This window comes from Lethenteron reissneri, chromosome 59, assembly GCF_015708825.2.
Source record: "Lethenteron reissneri isolate LAM-NWPU_2019-01 chromosome 59, ASM1570882v1, whole genome shotgun sequence".
NCBI lineage: Eukaryota > Metazoa > Chordata > Hyperoartia > Petromyzontiformes > Petromyzontidae > Lethenteron > Lethenteron reissneri.
Window position 1 is genome coordinate 6,737,910 of NC_083837.1, and position 18,620 is coordinate 6,756,529.

At 48.7% G+C, this 18,620-nt stretch overlaps 1 protein-coding gene across 1 annotated transcript in view; it reads left to right on the plus strand.

The window, feature by feature from the left end:
• Positions 1–18,620, plus strand: part of LOC133357669 (short transient receptor potential channel 3-like) — a 47,964-nt gene that overhangs the window by 9,796 nt on the left and 19,548 nt on the right. Inside the window, 5 exon segments of the mRNA XM_061575751.1 lie at positions 435–599; positions 2,894–3,110; positions 4,541–4,771; positions 11,370–11,634; positions 17,941–18,136. Coding sequence (XP_061431735.1) covers positions 435–599; positions 2,894–3,110; positions 4,541–4,771; positions 11,370–11,634; positions 17,941–18,136 — 1,074 coding nt within the window.

The window sequence follows — 18,620 nt, forward strand, 5'->3', positions numbered from 1 at the left end:
ATTACTCTACCTGTGGTCGGGCAGCCGGGATAAAGTTGGCGCGCCCTCAACTTACAAAAAAACCCCGACGCATTTGACGAATTGGGTTTGGGTTTATTTTCGCGCACCACTGCCCTTCGCGATCATTGCCTCGTCATTTTGCCCTCTACCGCAGGGCTTTGGAGGAGAGCCTTGAAATGTCACCATAGCAGTGAAGAAAGGCCAAGAGCGCGTGTATATTACATGTGGGGCAGAGTTACTGACGAACACATTGAGGTTTCGTTATCTGGCGCACCACTGCTATCGCACTGTATGCTACTGCTCCTGCTGTTTTTGCCGCTGACTGCTGTCTGCTGCTGCTGGCTGCCACTACTGGTTGCTGCTGGCTGCTGCTGCTTGCTGTTGGCTGCTGCTGCTTGCTGACGATGGCTGCCGTGCTTTCCTGGGCCTTGCAGTTTGTGGCTCACCCCAACTGCCAGCAGCAGCTGCTGTCCATCTGGTACGAGAACATCTCGGGCCTGAGGCAGCAGTCCAACGGCATCAAATTCCTCGTGGTGCTCTCCGTGGCCATGTCACTGCCCATCCTCGCGCTCGCCTACTGGATCTCACCTTGTAGCCAGGTACCCCCCCCCCTCACCACCCGCATCTCCGATTAGCGCGATTGGCTAAGTACGGCGTGAAAGAAGTTCAACATACACACATATACACTACACCACTATATACTACACTATACACTACACTATTATACACTCTGCTCCTATACACTACACCACTAGACTAAATTGAGAATTCATAAATTTAGAATTACTTTTTGTGTTTTTAGTTCATCGTCCTTCCCCCGCACCTCCAATGAGCGCGGTTGGCTACGTATGGTGCGTAAGAAGTGGTACGCGTTGGCATCACCGCTGCCCGCGCCAGGGGTTGACGGGTGGTGCCACGGGCCCTTTCCGTAAATGTTAGATTTTTTCCCGCATTTGCCATCATCGCGGGTGGATGTTGATGTCGCTCGAACCGAGTGCCATGACGCGGCGTCGACCGTGCGAAGCTGCGGGAAAAGTGCTGCACAATCTACAGAGCCAGCGCGTTAGAAGTCTGACCTCAAGGCGATCCGGCGAGCTTGGTACCTTGTTCCTGCACTCGGTTTGGGTACGTTTCAGCTCTTGAGATTCAAACGCATCAGCATGCAGCCTTTCACCGTTCCGCTGGACATACATGTGTGCGTCATCAGTTTTTTTTCCGGTTCCATTCCGTGTGACGTACGTGTGTACGTCATCGGAACGTAACCGAAGGAAAAATTAAAAAACTTAATCGGTACCGAGGTTCCCACAAGGTCACGCGGGAGCCTCGGTACCGATTAAGTTCGGTGCCAGCCATCGTAGAGTGCGGCGGTCGTGTCGCTTACAGTTCTCCACGGTGAGTAACAACATCTCTAAAAACAACGGCGCTGGCCAGGAAAACCATATTGAGTTTGTGGAAGAACCACGAACCTCCATTCCCGTACTCAATGGCTGAATTCATTAAGGCCCGATCTCAGCACTTGAGCATCTGAGCTATAAGCTCAAGAGACTAGGAAAAATAATACAACACGTAGGTGGGGTCCATTCCTCAGCCTTAGAACGTTCTTAAATACCTGAGCCCAGAACGGCAATGACCTGGCCAAGCCCCCCCCCCCTTCCCCAAAGTAAATTCCCCTCCTCTCCGCCTGCTCTGATGAGTCCGGGTTTACTTGATATCGTCGATACCCTGCTAGCGCCGTCCAGAACGTCAGGATGTTGCAATGTACGACTTGAGGGAGGATGCGGAATAAAAATATTATATAAAAACACACAACTGCGCTACCACCACACACGTTTGCGAAAATCTCCGGTGAACAGGACGAGACCCCACCACCCACCCACGCCCTGCGACTTGCAGTACGCCTCGGAAACGGGAAAAAGGGGCTTGAATTGTCACGCGACGAATTTTACGTTCAGCGACAGGGTGGGCCAGAGGTGGTCACTCGAAGGAATATCAGTGGCAGCTCTGTAGCGTCCGCTTCCGTGGGGACGTCGTCCAACACACGGGGCAGTTTGCGCTGCCCTGCGAGGCATCCGTTGGATCCCCTCCCACCCCACCCCCCCTCTCTCTCTCGTGACGTGATGGACCGAGTAATCGGGATAGAGCCCGGGGGGAAATCCAAACAGGCTTCAAAAAGGAATTGTGAATGCTTACGGGGGGGGGGGGGGTGGTCTATAAGGCCGAGCTCAGAATCCTAATCTAGGAATCCGATGAGCTGTGAAGCTCTTTTTCACGGACGTTCAGTACGGGCGGCTGTGGTGGCTACCCACGTGGATGCCTGCAATTCAGCGCTGCGAGGGTTGGTGGATCGCCACGGGTTGCGGAACTCCCTTCCCCGTGGAGGCGTCGGAGAGGTGCTAGCCCCTGGCTCTCTCGAGGCAGCAAAGGCGGGCGGTGTAGTAGAGCTCAAACGAATCCCCATCTGTCCCATCCATAGAGGATACAGCGTTGCCCCCTCGCACGTGTGTGGGTCGCTTCACCGGGTGCTCCGGTCTCCTCCCGTGATAAGCCGCCACTTCGTTGGGCTATCGTTTGTACCAGCCAGGGTCGCTGCGGACAAAGACCTACATAGCTCACCTGGTAAAATAAAAAATAGTTGATAGTTTCGTCGATTTTATCATTCCGAATAACCACCGGGAACCATGCACGCGAGCGTGGCTGTGCATGACCCCCAGTGGGTGGCCATCCGTTGACCTCGGTCAACCCATGCCCTCCGCGACGCTTCGTGATCGCTCACGCGGGCACCTCCACGGAAAGACGACGGAACCGGGGGGGGGGTCTAAACGATCACCGCCGCCGCTGCCCCCCCCCCTACGCCCCTACCTACCCCCACCCCCGGGTTCGTCACGCGACGCAGATCGGGAAGGTGCTGCGGAGCCCGTTCATGAAGTTCGTGGCGCACGCCGCCTCCTTCACCATCTTCCTGGCGCTGCTGGTGCTCAACGCCTCCGACCGCTTCGAGGGCGTCAAGCTGCTGCCCAACGAGACGGAGACCGACCACCCGCAGCAGCTCTTCCGCATCAAGACGACGTCCTTCACCTGGACGGAGCTGCTCATCATCGCGTGGATCATCGGTGGGTGGGCACGTGCTCGCTCGGACAGCAGGCGAAACGCCAAACAACTGCGTTGTGCGTGTGTTTAGTTTGTTGTCCTTCACCCGCACATCTGATTAACACGGTAAGGCTATGTACGTTGCGAATGAAGCTCAACGTACAAACGTACGTGTGGACACGTGTATCGTGTATGTATGTTGTGGGGAGCGGCAGTGTCGCGGTTAGCGCTCTGCGCTAAATACCCGGCGACCTGAGTTTGATTCCCGCTCACGGCCAACACGAGTCACAATTATCTGAATCGGCCCTAGGCCTCACCCAGGTACTCAACGAGTACCTGGGTGAGGTGTGTAAAACATCGCCACTCGGGAGACAAAGGCGGCCGCACGTGGTGTTGGCCACCCACTCCCTCGTGAGCCGTACCGGCCTTAATATGTGCTCACTAACAGCACTTGCCCCAACAGTCTGTTAAAGCTATATGGGGGATATTTGCCTTTGTGTCTGTCGGCATATCGCGGATTTGCGATTGCGGCTCTTTTAATGAAGATTACTCATTTGAGGCTGAGAAGACCTAGGGGGAGGTCCAGGACCAGATATTGGCGACTGATGTTGGCCGTAAATGGGAATCGAACCCCGTGTAGCCATGTTCGTAGCGCAGTGCGCTATGACCGTCGCGCCACCGCGTGCACGCACAATCGTGTGCACGCACAAACGCACGCACAAGCACTTGCGTGCAGGAAATTGGGGACCAATTTATTTCAGCTCAACTCGATGCTGTAATATCACGTCTACACATTAAATGTGTCCGCATGTAAAGTCAATCCAATATAATATAGATTGCGTTGCTGTTGGGGACTTAGGCTAAATAAAACCAACACAATTTATCAAAATTGGAAAATGTTTGCATATTTGCACATTTCTAATATGCTACCATACCATTCATTAAATACTTCCAGAGACAATTCCATGCTGGGAAGTGTGACATAATTCTGGTGCCAGTGGCAATATGTTAACTTTCTTGCCTGGTTTACAGGAGGTCGTGGGTTTGATCTCGACTCTGACAATGCCTGTATAGTTGGAGTCTGCGTGTCTATCTATCTTTTCTCCATGGTCACATGGATTTTACTCTGGGGTCCTGCGGTTTTTTCCTCTCCACATTTCCAATCGACGTCACGCGGTCAGAGTATTCAGCCGTTGCTATCAATTGCGACGTGGCGACAAGCCACTTCGTTTGAGCTATCGTGGGCGATGGCCAGGTCGCTTCTGAAAAAGAGCTATATAGCAGCTCAGTGGCGCCTTACCTGGTAAAATACAAAAAAATAGTTTGTAGTTGTAGTTTTATAGTTTTTCCACCGCATATGGTTATTTAAAAAAAATTCATTAAAAACATGATGCTCGTGTTTCCACTGCCCCCCCCCCCCCCCCCCCGGCTTCTCGTCACCACCTCGCCGCAGGAATGATCTGGGCCGAGTGCAAGGAGCTGTGGGCCGAGGGGCTCAAGGAGTACCTCTTCCAGCTGTGGAACGTCCTCGACTTCGGTATGCTCTCCATCTTCGTGGCGTCGTTCACGGCGCGCCTCTTCGCCTTCCTCAAGGCCTCCGAGGCGCAGCGCTTCGTCGACTCGGAGGGCTTCCCCAACGTCTCCAACGCGACGCTGCCCGAGCACATCCGCTACTTCAACCTGGGTGGGTTTTGTCGTCGCCGTGTGGGTAGTAGGATTCCGCCAGAACCGATGTTATTTATATATGAGGCTGTTTTTTTTTTTAGTTTACATCGTTAAAATATAAATATGTCGTTCAAACTAAACTATGTTTTTGTATTTTACCGGGTAGCTCTTTTCTTTTACGTAGCTCTGTTTTCAGAAGTGACCCTGGCCACCACGAATGATGGCTCAACGAAGTGGCTTATCATCATCACGTGGACATTCATAGCAGCAAATACTCTTAAAACGTGCAATGTTGATTCTAAATGTGGAGGGGAAAACCGGAAGACCCCAGAGAAAAAATCCACGCGACCACGAGAGGAGAGAGAGAGACACGCCGACTCCAAATTTACAGCAGCAGGCGTCAGGGACGGAATTGAAACCACGATCTCCTGCACACCAGGCGAGGTAGTTAACATCTCCTAGCCACCGTGATAATGATGATGAGAGAAAGACATGCAGACTTCTAATATACAGCAGGCATTGTCAGGGTCAGGATTGAACCCACGACCTCCTGTATACCAGGCTGAGACCGTCAACTCATCGCACGTGATGATAACTCAACAAAGTGGCTTATCATCGTCGTCACGTGGACATTTATAGTAGTCGTCAAGTCGCTCTAGATGCATGACGTTGATTTTCATTGTGTCAAAGGAAAAAAAATCTAATGTCGTGGAGAAAAATCCACGCGATCACAGGGAGAGAGATGTGCAAACTCCAAATATACAGACGTCAGGGTAGGGATCCAACCCACGACCTCCTGTATACTAGGCGAAGGAGTTAACATCTCGCCACCATGGCGCCCTTAAACCAGCCACCACCTGGCACAGCCAATCAGCAAGGATTGTCACGTAAAGAAAACATGGAAATGAATTACTAGTTCAGCACACCGGTGTGTTGAGGAGTAAACCACAACATTTACAATTCGAGTACCGTGACGTTTTACCTATAAATACAACAACCAGCCTCATCAGGCTACAGCCAGAATTGTGGAGAAATCCTCCTCCTCATCGGTCTTAAATAGGGGGGATAAATGCGATGTCAGCTGCGAAGATCAGAGTGGGGGTTAATGTAGCCATATCCATTACTATGGATATCTATTATTAGTAGGGTTATGCACAGTTAATTATTATGTTAATATAATTAATTATGTAAATTGTATTGCAGAAGATACAGAGTGTCCATTACTGGCTGCTCACAGTTAATCACCATCGACGTACAGTACCTGTGTAGGCATGCTGTTTCAGCGTATTTCTTGGATGGGCTGCTCCCTCCTCCGCTGCTGACGTTCCCAACGTGCATTCCCGACGGCATTTCTGACAGCGTTCCTAATGGTGTTCTCAATGGCGTTCCCAACGCGCATTCTCGACCGAGTTCACGATCATGCTCCCAACGGTTTTCCCAACGGCGTTCCCACCGGCGTTCCCAACGGCATTCCCGATGCTTGTTCCCAACGCACGTTCCCGATGGCGTTCCCGATGCGCATTCCCAGCGGCGTTACCAACAGCCTTCCCGACAACGTTCCAGATGCGTGTTCCCGCCAGCGTTCCCAACGGCGTTCCCGACACTTGTTCCCAATGCACGTTCCCGACGGCGTTCCAAACGCGTGTTCCCAATTCGCGTTCCTGATGGCGTTCCCGATGCGTGTTCCTGATGGCATTCCCCACATGCGTTCTCAACCCGCATTCCCGATGGCGTTCCTGGTGTACCGTTCCCAGCGTCGTCCCGGACGGCGTTCCCGAATTGCTTTCCTCACGGCGTTCCCGACCCTGTGGGTGCCGCCCGACGCTCTCTGGGTTTGTACCGGGCATCCTTCGAAGTCCAACGTTTCCATCAGCGAGCCGGAAGTCTTTTCGTGATTTTTAATTCGGTTTTTGACTAAGAAGCTCCGGGCGTGTGGAGCGGAATATTGGACGTCGAACGATGAACAACTCGCGGTCCAACCCGCAACGCGTCGGAGAGTTGTATGGCACCACCATGGCAATGTGTGCAAGAGCCATGCATCAAATCCATCGTCGTAATCGGCTAAGAACAATCCGCTGCTGGATTGAGGCCCCACAACCCCCCCCCCATCTCACGTCTCATTGTTCCGCCGGCGGTGGTGGGGGTGCAGAAAGCCAGACAATAAAAGCGAAGCGTTGCAGAAAGATTTCAAAATTAAATTCATGAAGGTTGTAACGCCACCTGGTCCTCAAGAACATCTCACGCTTGAGGAGAAGAGGGATGAGGCACGGGCCAGCCCCGTGCTGAGTAAGGTGACAGGCGCAATACTAAGGTGGTGTATACATATACTCAATTATATTCTTGGTTCAAAAATTGTTTAGTTTAACAATTGAGTATATTTTGATTTAAAGCTTTCGTGACTGCAGGGATTCATATTCTTGGTTCTTTCGGTAAAGTCACATAGAAGGGAAATAATAAAATAATACAAATATTAAAACAATACAAATTCTCATCATCAGGTGATGATGATTGCTTGTGTTGCAGTCGAAACGTCGTGAGAATTTTTATTGTTTTATATTTGTATTATTTTATTATTTCCCTTCTACGTGACTTTACCGAAAGAACCAAGAATATGAATCCCTGCAGTCACGAAAGCTTTAAATCAAAATATACTCAATTGTTAAACTAAACAATTTTAGTATTTTACCAGATAAGGCCCAACTTATGTTTACATCTCTTTTGCACAAGCGACCTGGCCACAAATGACAGCTTAACGAAGTGGCTTATCATCTCGTGGAATTTTATAGCAGCCATATACTTTAAACACGCGACGTTGATTCTAAATGTGGAGGGAAAACCCGTAGGGTCCCGTAAAAAATCGCCAAATATACAGCAGGCGTTAGGGTCGGGATGGAACCCATGACCTCTTGTATACCAGGCGAGATAGTTAACATCTTGCCACCACGGTGAGGAAGAGCTTAGATCAGGTTTTGAAGAATGTCTTTGATGAAAAAAATTAAAGAGGGGATGATTCAGGGGAGAGACAGCAAACAAGGTGGCTGGGCTGCCTTGGGGAGGACGAGATGGAATTGGGGGTGAGATTGAGAGGTTGAATCAACGAATTAGGATCACAAGAGGAAGGAGGAAAGCTGACGAGGAACCCTACCCCATGGCTAATGGGAATGACGGCAATTAGAGAAGCTGACCATTAAATTCCACGTACATTTGAAGCTTGTGTGTGAATGAGTTGTTTGTATCATTACATTTCAGAATCGTGTGAGATGGTGACTACTTTGGTAGGCCTTCATCCAGAATAATAATAATAATGATGAAAAGCACGTTTGCAATTAAAGGGACATTACTTTGGAAACGTTCGGCAGCTTTTAGCCCGGCCGGCCAATTGAGTGGTCACCGCTCACCGCCCACCACCGACTCATTTCGCGCACACAGAGAGTAAAACCGTTGTCATCCTCACGGCTGTCCGCTGACTGCCGCCAAGCCGTCTGCCGCGAATTAGAACGCGAGAGACCCGCGGGGCGGCAGTGGCGGCGGCGGGGTCAATCGGGTCACCCCGCCCTCCCCCCCCCTCTCCAATGTGCCCGCTCCGATCGGAGCGGCGATTGTCAAGACGATCGGAGCGGCGATTGTCAAGACGATCGGAGCGGTGATTGTCAAGCTGATCGGAGCGGTGATTGTCAAGACGATTGGAGCGGTGATTGTCAAGACGATTGGAGCGGTGATTGTCAAGACGATCGGAGTGGTGATTGTCAAGACGATTGGAGCGGTGATTGTTAAGACGATTGGAGCGGCGATTGTCAAGACGATTGGAGCGGCGATTGTCAAGACGATTGGAGCGGCGATTGTCAAGACGATCGGAGCGGTGATTGTCAAGCTGATCGGAGCGGTGATTGTCAAGACGATTGGAGCGGTGATTGTCAAGACGATTGGAGCGGTGATTGTCAAGACGATCGGAGTGGTGATTGTCAAGACGATTGGAGCGGTGATTGTCAAGACGATTGGAGCGGTGATTGTCAAGACGATCGGAGTGGTGATTGTCAAGACGATTGGAGCGGTGATTGTCAAGACGATCGGAGTGGTGATTGTCAAGACGATTGGAGCGGCGATTGTCAAGACGATTGGAGCGGCGATTGTCAAGACGATCGGAGTGGTGATTGTCAAGACGATCGGAGTGGTGATTGTCAAGACGATTGGAGCGGCGATTGTCAAGACGATTGGAGCGGCGATTGTCAAGACGATTGGAGCGGTGATTGTCAAGACGATCGGAGTGGCGATTGTCAAGACGATTGGAGCGGTGATTGTCAAGACGATTGGAGCGGCGATTGTCAAGACGATCGGAGCGGCGATTGTCAAGACGATTGGAGCGGTGATTGTCAAGACGATTGGAGCGGCGATTGTCAAGACGATTGGAGCGGCGTTTTGCCGCTTTCTCACCGAATGCATTTTCAATCACATCCTAAAGTGGTGTCCTCAGTTTTAAAGTGGCTCTAAGTGCCGAATTTATGACCGGGTGTGTTGTTGTTTTTTTCGTACTTACTTACGAGGTTCCTGCACTGCTCCGCATTTATGCAGGAAAATAATTAATAATTATGTAAAGATTGAAAACAAGGGACCACTTACATATGCGTGCGTCAAACCCTCTGATTGGTGCAGAGAGGCCTCAAAGGGGATTGGCTACGACCAGATAATTAAAACTAATAAGTAGAGCAATTCAAACGTAACAGGCGGAAAACGAGGGTTGACTATCGGTGTGACGATTTACAACTGTTAAGAGAAGGAGGACGACGATTGGCTGAAGGAATTGGGGCTGAGCGAACCTTCCAGAAAGGGGGCTCGAGGGATATTAAAGGGGGATAGCACGAAGGGAAGGGGCAGCTTGGAGAGATGACATTCGAGAATCGAGAACCAAGCCCGAGTCTAGGAATAGTTGTTGGTGTCCACAATAAAGACTCTTAGTAAAGCAAGAACGAGTCTCAGAGTCATTACAATTTTTTTTTATTGTCCTCACAATGAATGCAAGCCGGGCAATTGCAAATGCCAATATCGCACCTTCCTCGCCCATCGCGATTTTGATGTAAGATGATGAAAGATTAATGTGATAACCGCCCGCTAAATTTCTGCCTCCAGGGGGGAAAGTTTGTTGCTGCGACGACGATGACGATGATGGTGGCGGTGACCGACACTTCAATTTCATGCAATTTGTGCAATATTCATGCGCCGTGTGCATATATGCGTGGTCGTGATGATGTATAAATTATTTATGAATCGATGGGGCAGGCTCGTGGTCAGTGCAATAACGGCTGAACCGCTGTGTGTACACAGAGGTGACGTGGCACCGTGGAGCGTACTGCTATTGTTCTAAAACGATGAGTGAGGAATTGCATGCGCGCATCGAATCCGTGCAACGCCATCCAACGCGCGTTGGTCTCTGGAGGTATTTGACGGGCGATTACGACGTGACCTTGTCAGTTGTACGGCGGCCGAGTTGACGAAACGGCAACCCCTTTGATCAATTTGGCCGGTGTTTAATGTGCATCGAAAAGCCCCTCTCAGCGTGAAGCGCGACGTCGGAGCCCCCCTTTCACGAGAGTCGCCGTGACCTCTGCATCGCGGATGGAGCCAGATTCATTCGCACTTTCAAATTTAAGTGAAAGTGACTACTGGTCAGGATCTGTGCTGCCTAAAAGGGGACACTAAAGCCCCGCTTGGCAATCGTCGCACACAGGCACAAGTGCTGCTGCTATCAGGGCTCAACATCTCAAGCGTAAACAACGTAAACATTAATAACCATTGTCATTTTGAGCTTCAAAATCATGGAAATATACCAAAAAAACAGCTTGCGTGGCTGCAAATAAGATGCGATTCATAATTAGTTTATTTCTATAAGTGGGTGCAGATAATATGCGTTTCAAAATTAAGTTTATTTCGGGCTAGATTGGCGTGTAAAAATAGGTTTTACCCCTTCTGGCAATGAAACAGGTGTTAGGATGTTAAAACACCAAACTTAAACCTTTTGCAAGGAATCATGTCTGCATTAACCACACATACTTGTGGTGAACATGCAAAAAAAACATGCTCTGATAGTATAAGCATCGTCTTTCAAATGGATTGGTCCACACCAGAGACAGCTTTCTTTAGAGCCTAGTCTCAAATGGTGTTAGACCAGACGACGCCAAAAGGTGAACAGCACAAAGACAACGTACTATCAGAACATTGCGAACTCGGGGCGAGCAGCTACATCACGGGACCTCCCTTGCCAGTATCAAAGTATAAGAATAGGTTTTACCATTTCTGTCACTAAAACAGGTGTTAAGATGTTAAAACACTGCATTAACCACATATACTTGTGGTGAACATGAAAAATAAATTCTCTGATAGTATCTGCATTGTCTTTTAAACTGTCACGGCACGTCATGGCACGGCTTGGCTTTCTGCAGTGGAATAAAAAATCAATGCCGGCACCTGCGGAGCTATGCTGAGGGCCGATTTGGCATGGCCTGCCCCTCGGCGGCGATGGCGGCGGCTCTGGCTCGCTTGCGTGGTGGGGGAAAAAAATGCGGAAGCTACTTGTCCAACAATTTGATAAGTGTGCGCGCGTGCGCGTCTGTCTACCCCACCAGCTCGGAGCCACTGGCTCCCCTCGGACCCTCAGATCATCTCCGAGGGCCTCTACTCCATCGCCATTGTGCTGAGCTTCTCGCGCATCGCCTACATCCTGCCGGCCAACGAGAGCTTTGGGCCCCTTCAGATCTCCCTGGGCCAGACGGTGAAGGACATCTTCAAGTTCATGGTCATCTTCATCATGGTCTTCCTGGCCTTCATGATCGGCATGTTCAACCTATACTCATACTACCGGGGCGCCAAGGTCAACCGCGCCTTTGTCACGTGAGTCTCTTTGAGGATTTGGGGAGGGTTAGGATGGGAGGGAGGTTCTGGTCAGAGTGGGCCTCGATATCAGAATCTTTCTTTTGTATCCTGATGAGAAATCCAATGAGCTTAGAAGCTCTCGATTTAAAGCTTTCGTGACTGCAGGGATTCATCTTCTTGGTTCTTCCAGTAAAGTCACGTAGAAGGGAAATAATAAAATAAAATAAACATAATAATTGTATTTAATTCAGTTTTATTTTTATTATTTTATTATTTCCCTTCTTCGTTCCTTTATCGAAAGAACCAAGAAGACTTAGAAGATCTATTTCACAGGCGTCCAGCAGTTAGCCTCATTTTGACCCACGGGGCACCCCGAAAGGTCAAAACGCCGAGCGGCCAGCAGCGACGAACAGCAGTCGCAAAAGGTGTCGTCAATAAAGAGTCGACGTTGCTCAAATTGGACGAGGTTCAAATTGGGAGGTCGAACTGGCGACCTCCAGATTGCAAGTCTGCTGTGCCGACTGTTGCTCCACGGCCACGTCTCACGTATCGTGATGAGAATTCCTGAATGTCCGTGCGTACATACGTTGAACTTCTTTCGCACCATACGCAGCCAACTGCACTAAACGGATGTGCGGCGGCAGGACAACAAACTAAACACAAACAGCAGTTGTAACGAAATATGTTTTCAAGCGAGTATAGTGTAGTGTATAGTAGTGTAGTGGATAGTAGTGTATAGTATAGTGTATTGTAGTGTATAGTGTAGTGTATAGCATAGTGTGTGTAGTCTATAGTGCAGTGTATAGTAGTGTAGTGGATAGTAGTGTATAGTATAGTGTATTGTAGTGTATAGTGTAGTGTATAGCATAGTGTGTGTAGTCTATAGTGCAGTGTATAGTAGTGTAGTGGATAGTAGTGTATAGTATAGTGTATTGTAGTGTATAGTGTAGTGTATAGCATAGTGTGTGTAGTCTATAGTGCAGTGTATAGTATAGTACGTATGTTGAACTTCTTTCGCACCATACATTGCCAACCGTGCTCATGGGCGGTGCGGGGGAAGGACAACAAATGAACACAGAAAAAGCAGTTCTAAAGAAATGAGTTTTCAATTTAGTATACTGGTATAGTGTATAGTATTGTATAGTGAAGTGCATAGTGTAGTGTACAGTGCAGTGTCGTGGATAGTGTGGTGTATGATAGTGTAGTGTATAGTGTCGTATGTATGTTCAACTTATTTCGCACCGTATGTTGCCAACTGCGTAAATCGGAGTCGCGGGGGAAGGACAACAAACACAAAAAGCAGCTCTACAGAAATGATTTTTCAATCTACATGATTTAAAGTGCATAGCTCCAGCGGCTTCCTAATATTGGAAGAAAGAGCATTCCAGGCAGCCGCAGAAGCACATCCGAAAGCCAAAACAAGCCGCTGCTGCGAGGATGACCACAGGAGTTCGCGTGATGAACCATCATTGGGCTAATCGAGAGACAAGCATCAGCGTGGCCTCTCCGTGATTATGAAATGCTCGTCCCGTGCGTGTGAGATTTAAGGTGGGGAGCGGCAGTGTAGTGGTTAACGCTACGCTGCGCAATGAATCCGGCACCCCGAGTTCGATTCCCGCTCACGGCCAACACCAGTGACGATTATGTCAACTGGTCCTGGGCCTCCCCTAGGTCGACTTAGCCTCAAATGAGTAACTGGTGGGGTGTGTAAATATCGCCTCTGGGGTCCTGGCCAACCACCCTCTCCTGTTCCGTTCCGGCCCTCATAAGTGCTGCTCGCTAACGGCACTTGCCCCTACAGTCTGTTGAAACTATATGGGTGATCTTTGCCTTGCCTTTGTGAGATTTAAGATGTGGATGTGTGAACAAAAAAACTAATTTCTGCAATGAGTGCGGTTCCCTCCGAGGGCACATTCATTATTTGCAACTCAGGGCCTACGGCAATGACTGCACTAAACTTCCACAGTAACTGGATGGCATTGCGACCAATTTGTTTTGCTTGCAGGAAGCTTTGATAAAGTCTGCCATCAAGTCCGCGGAGGGTTGCGGCAATTTTGTATTTCTCAGTACCGCTTTGTAATTTCCTCACAATGTTTTGCATGGTTTAAAAAAATCTAACATTAAGCTCCGTCTGTGACCCATTTTCTCGCCAAAATGGTGGCACAAACGATCTCAAAGTGGCTACATTAGAATTCCCCCAATGCATCAGATCGTGGAGAGTTCTCAAAAGTATAAACGGTTAAATAAGATTTTTTTTCTATGGATTACGTAATAAATCAAATTTTGCAAAATTGGTCGACATATTTTCATTGCATAATTAAAATTCACTTTCTTTTAATATGAATATTAATCCACCAATGGGTGGAGGCTACTCCAAGCCATGTCTTTCATGGCTTTTTTTGGGGCCATGCTTCACCACGCTGGTCATTGCGGCTCAGCGAAGGTTGTTGAACTCGGATTACCGGATTCGTAGCGCCACAGCAACCGCTGTACCACAATTTAAAAATAGGTAACTTTATTCAACCTTTAAAGTCTTCATCACATTTTTAATAATCCTTTTGTGTTTCTCCAACGGCCACATTTATTGTGTTGTTGTCCTTTCCCCGCAACTCCCATTAGCACGGTTGGCTAAGTACAGTGCGAACGAAGTTCAACATACACACTACCCATAGACTCAACACTGCCCATAGACTCAACACTACCCATAGACTCAACAGTACCCATAGACTCAACACTACCCATAGACTAACACTGCCCATAGACTAACACTGCCCATAGACTCAACACTACCCATAGACTCAACACTACCCATAGACTCAACACTGCACATAGACTCAACACTGCACATAGACTCAACACTACCCATAGACTCAACACTACCCATAGACTCAACACTGCACATAGACTCAACACTGCCCATAGACTCAACACTACCCATAGACTCAACACTACCCATAGACTAACACTGCCCATAGACTCAACACTACCCATAGACTCAACACTACCCATAGACTCAACACTGCACATACACTCAACACTGCACATAGACTCAACACTGCCCATAGACTAACACTGCCCATAGACTCAACACTACCCATAGACTCAACACTGCACATAGACTCAACACTGCACATAGACTCAACACTGCCCATAGACTAACACTGCCCATAGACTCAACACTACCCATAGACTCAACACTACCCATAGACTCAACACTGCACATAGACTCAACACTGCCCATAGACTCAACACTACCCATAGACTCAACACAGCCCATAGACTAACACTACTCGTAGACTAACACTACTCGTAGTCTCAACACTACCCATAGACTCAACACTGCACATAGACTCAACACTGCCCATAGACTCAACACTACCCATAGACTCAACACAGCCCATAGACTAACACTACTCGTAGACTAACACTACTCGTAGTCTCAACACTACCCATAGACTCAACACTGCCCATAGACTCAACACTGCCCATAGACTCAACACTGCCCATAGACTCAACACTGCCCATAGACTCAACACTGCCCATAGACTAACACTACTCGTAGTCTCAACACTACCCATAGACTCAACACTGCCCATAGACTCAACACTGCCCATAGACTCAACACTGCCCATAGACTCAACACTACCCATAGACTCAACACTGCCCATAGACTCAACACTACCCATAGACTCAACACAGCCCATAGACTCAACACTACCCATAGACTCAACACTGCCCATAGACTCAACACTGCCCATAGACTCAACACTGCCCATAGACTCAACACTACCCATAGACTCAACACAGCCCATAGACTAACACTACTCGTAGACTCACACTACCCATAGTCTCAACACTGCACATAGACTCAACACTGCCCATAGACTCAACACTACCCATAGACTCAACACTGCCCATAGACTAACACTACTCGTAGACTCACACTACCCATAGTCTCAACACTGCACATAGACTCAACACTGCCCATAGACTCAACACTACCCATAGACTCAACACAGCCCATAGACTAAGACTACTCGTAGACTCACACTACCCATAGTCTCAACACTGCACATAGACTCAACACTGCCCATAGACTCAACACTACCCATAGACTCAACACTGCCCATAGACTAACACTACTCGTAGACTCACACTACCCATAGACTCAACACTGCACATAGACTCAACACTGCCCATAGACTCAACACTACCCATAGACTCAACACAGCCCATAGACTAACACTACTCGTAGACTCACACTACCCATAGTCTCAACACTGCACATAGACTCAACACTGCCCATAGACTCAACACTACCCATAGACTCAACACAGCCCATAGACTAACACTACTCGTAGACTCACACTACCCATAGTCTCAACACTGCACATAGACTCAACACTGCCCATAGACTCAACACTACCCATAGACTCAACACAGCCCATAGACTAAGACTACTCGTAGACTCACACTACCCATAGTCTCAACACTGCACATAGACTCAACACTGCCCATAGACTCAACACTACCCATAGACTCAACACTGCCCATAGACTAACACTACTCGTAGACTCACACTACCCATAGACTCAACACTGCACATAGACTCAACACTGCCCATAGACTCAACACTACCCATAGACTCAACACAGCCCATAGACTAACACTACTCGTAGACTCACACTACCCATAGTCTCAACACTGCACATAGACTCAACACTGCCCATAGACTCAACACTACCCATAGACTCAACACAGCCCATAGACCAACACTACTCGTAGACTCACACTACCCATAGTCTCAACACTGCACATAGACTCAACACTGCCCATAGACTCAACACTACCCATAGACTCAACACAGCCCATAGACTAACACTACTCGTAGACTCACACTACCCATAGTCTCAACACTGCACATAGACTCAACACTGCCCATAGACTCAACACTACCCATAGACTCAACACTGCCCATAGACTCAACACTGCCCATAGACTCAACACTACCCATAGACTCAACACAGCCCATAGACTAACACTACTCCTAGACTCACACTACCCATAGTCTCAACACTACCCATAGACTCAACACTGCCCATCGACTAACGATACCCATAGACTCAGCACTGCCCATAGACTCAACACTGCCCATAGACTCAACACTACCCATAGGCTCAATACTACCCATAGACTAACACTGCACCTCCGATGAGCGGGGTTGGCTACGTACGGTGCGAAGGAAGTTCAACGTATATATACACACAAATTACCCGCAATGCAGCCCACCTCATCCAAATATCAGAAGCGAAGGAGAGTTGAGCCTGGCGGGTGCTTGGATGAACAACCACGATGCATTATAGGCTGCTGGGCTCTGTGGAAGGCAATGCAATTGACCAGACCTCAGGCCGGTTAAATCAAGGCCCTCTAGGCTGGTTTATTGGCTAAATGTATGTATGTAATCTTGAACTTCGTTTGCACCGTACATAGCCAACCGTGCTGTGAGGAGAACCGTGCTCAATCAAGGACATTTAACCGAGGCATATTTATGTTGATAAACTGACAACCATGTACTTATATACTTTATTTGGTTTTATCTCGTGACTTGCTTATCTTTCCTTTACTTTGTACCCCTTTGGTGTTTTTATATTGTTTGTTGTAACTTACTGACCCGCCCCTTACTGGACATCGGTAGAAAAGAGCTTTGTATTTCAACGGATTCTTCCAGGCGAAATAAAAAAATCTGAATGATTCTGAAGACCACGTGACCACCATGCATCAGCACCACGCGACCACGGCTGTGGGTCTACGTAGTGACCATCAGTGGGCATTGCAATGAAACCCATGGTTTATTATTTTCTCATTATTACACCCGCGCCACTGATATACAGGAGGTCGTGGATTCGATCCTGCGGTGTCTTCCTCTCCCCCTTGGTCGCGTGGATTTTTTTCTCCGGGTCCTCCGGTTTTTCCCTCCACATTTAGAATCGACATCATGCGTTTAAGAGTATTTGGCCGCTATAAATGTCCACGTTTTAAGCCGCTTCGCTTAGCCATAATTTGTGACGGCCAGGTCGCTTATGAAACGAGCTGTATATAGCTCAGCGGGCCATGCGTGTGGTAGTTTTATTTTATCTATGCATCCCATGTGGTTAAGTGGCAGGAGGTCTCTCGTCCAGCCGTGTATTGACCGTATCGTATCAGACTCCGTGCCCCATGCTGCTGCAATTCCCTTGGCCCCCCGGGAAATGTTGACGTTTATCCCCCCCCCCCTTTTACCCCTCCCCCCACCACCGATCATTTGCGCCGCACCAACACGCGCAGAGTTGAGGAAAGCTTCAAGACCCTCTTCTGGTCGATCTTCGGCCTCTCCGAGGTGGCTTCGGTCGTCATCAACTACAACCACAAGTTCATCGAGAACATCGGCTACATCCTCTACGGGGTCTACAACGTCACCATGGTGGTGGTGCTGCTCAACATGCTCATCGCCATGATCAACAGCTCCTACCAGGAGATCGAGGTGAGGAATGTGGGGGGCGGACAATGTTGCTTCCCATAATAGAGGATTTTTTTTTGGGTTAGATCGCGTAAATATATTAATGTGTCGTTAAAACCCGCCACCACCCGACACAGAACGTGCCAATTCGTCACTAGTACAGCACACCGGTGTGTTGGAGAGCCAAGCCTCAACATTTACAACCTTACTAGTTGGCTGTGTCGGGTGGTGGTGGGTTGTAACGACACATTTAGATATTTACGCGATCTAACCCAAAAACAACTCCTCTATTATGGGCGATATTGGTCGCGAAAGCCTACGTGTTAAATGTTGCCTTCACGTCAACAAAATATATATAAAGAGAGCTTGTAGTTGTTAAATTAAGATGTAAAATCGATCACCGATTATCCGGTGGAGCGATTATCCGGCTTCCAACTTTATCCGGCGGTCCCGGGCCGATCCGGTGAAACCGACAACAAACCGCTCCAAAGGCTGTAACCTAGTCCGG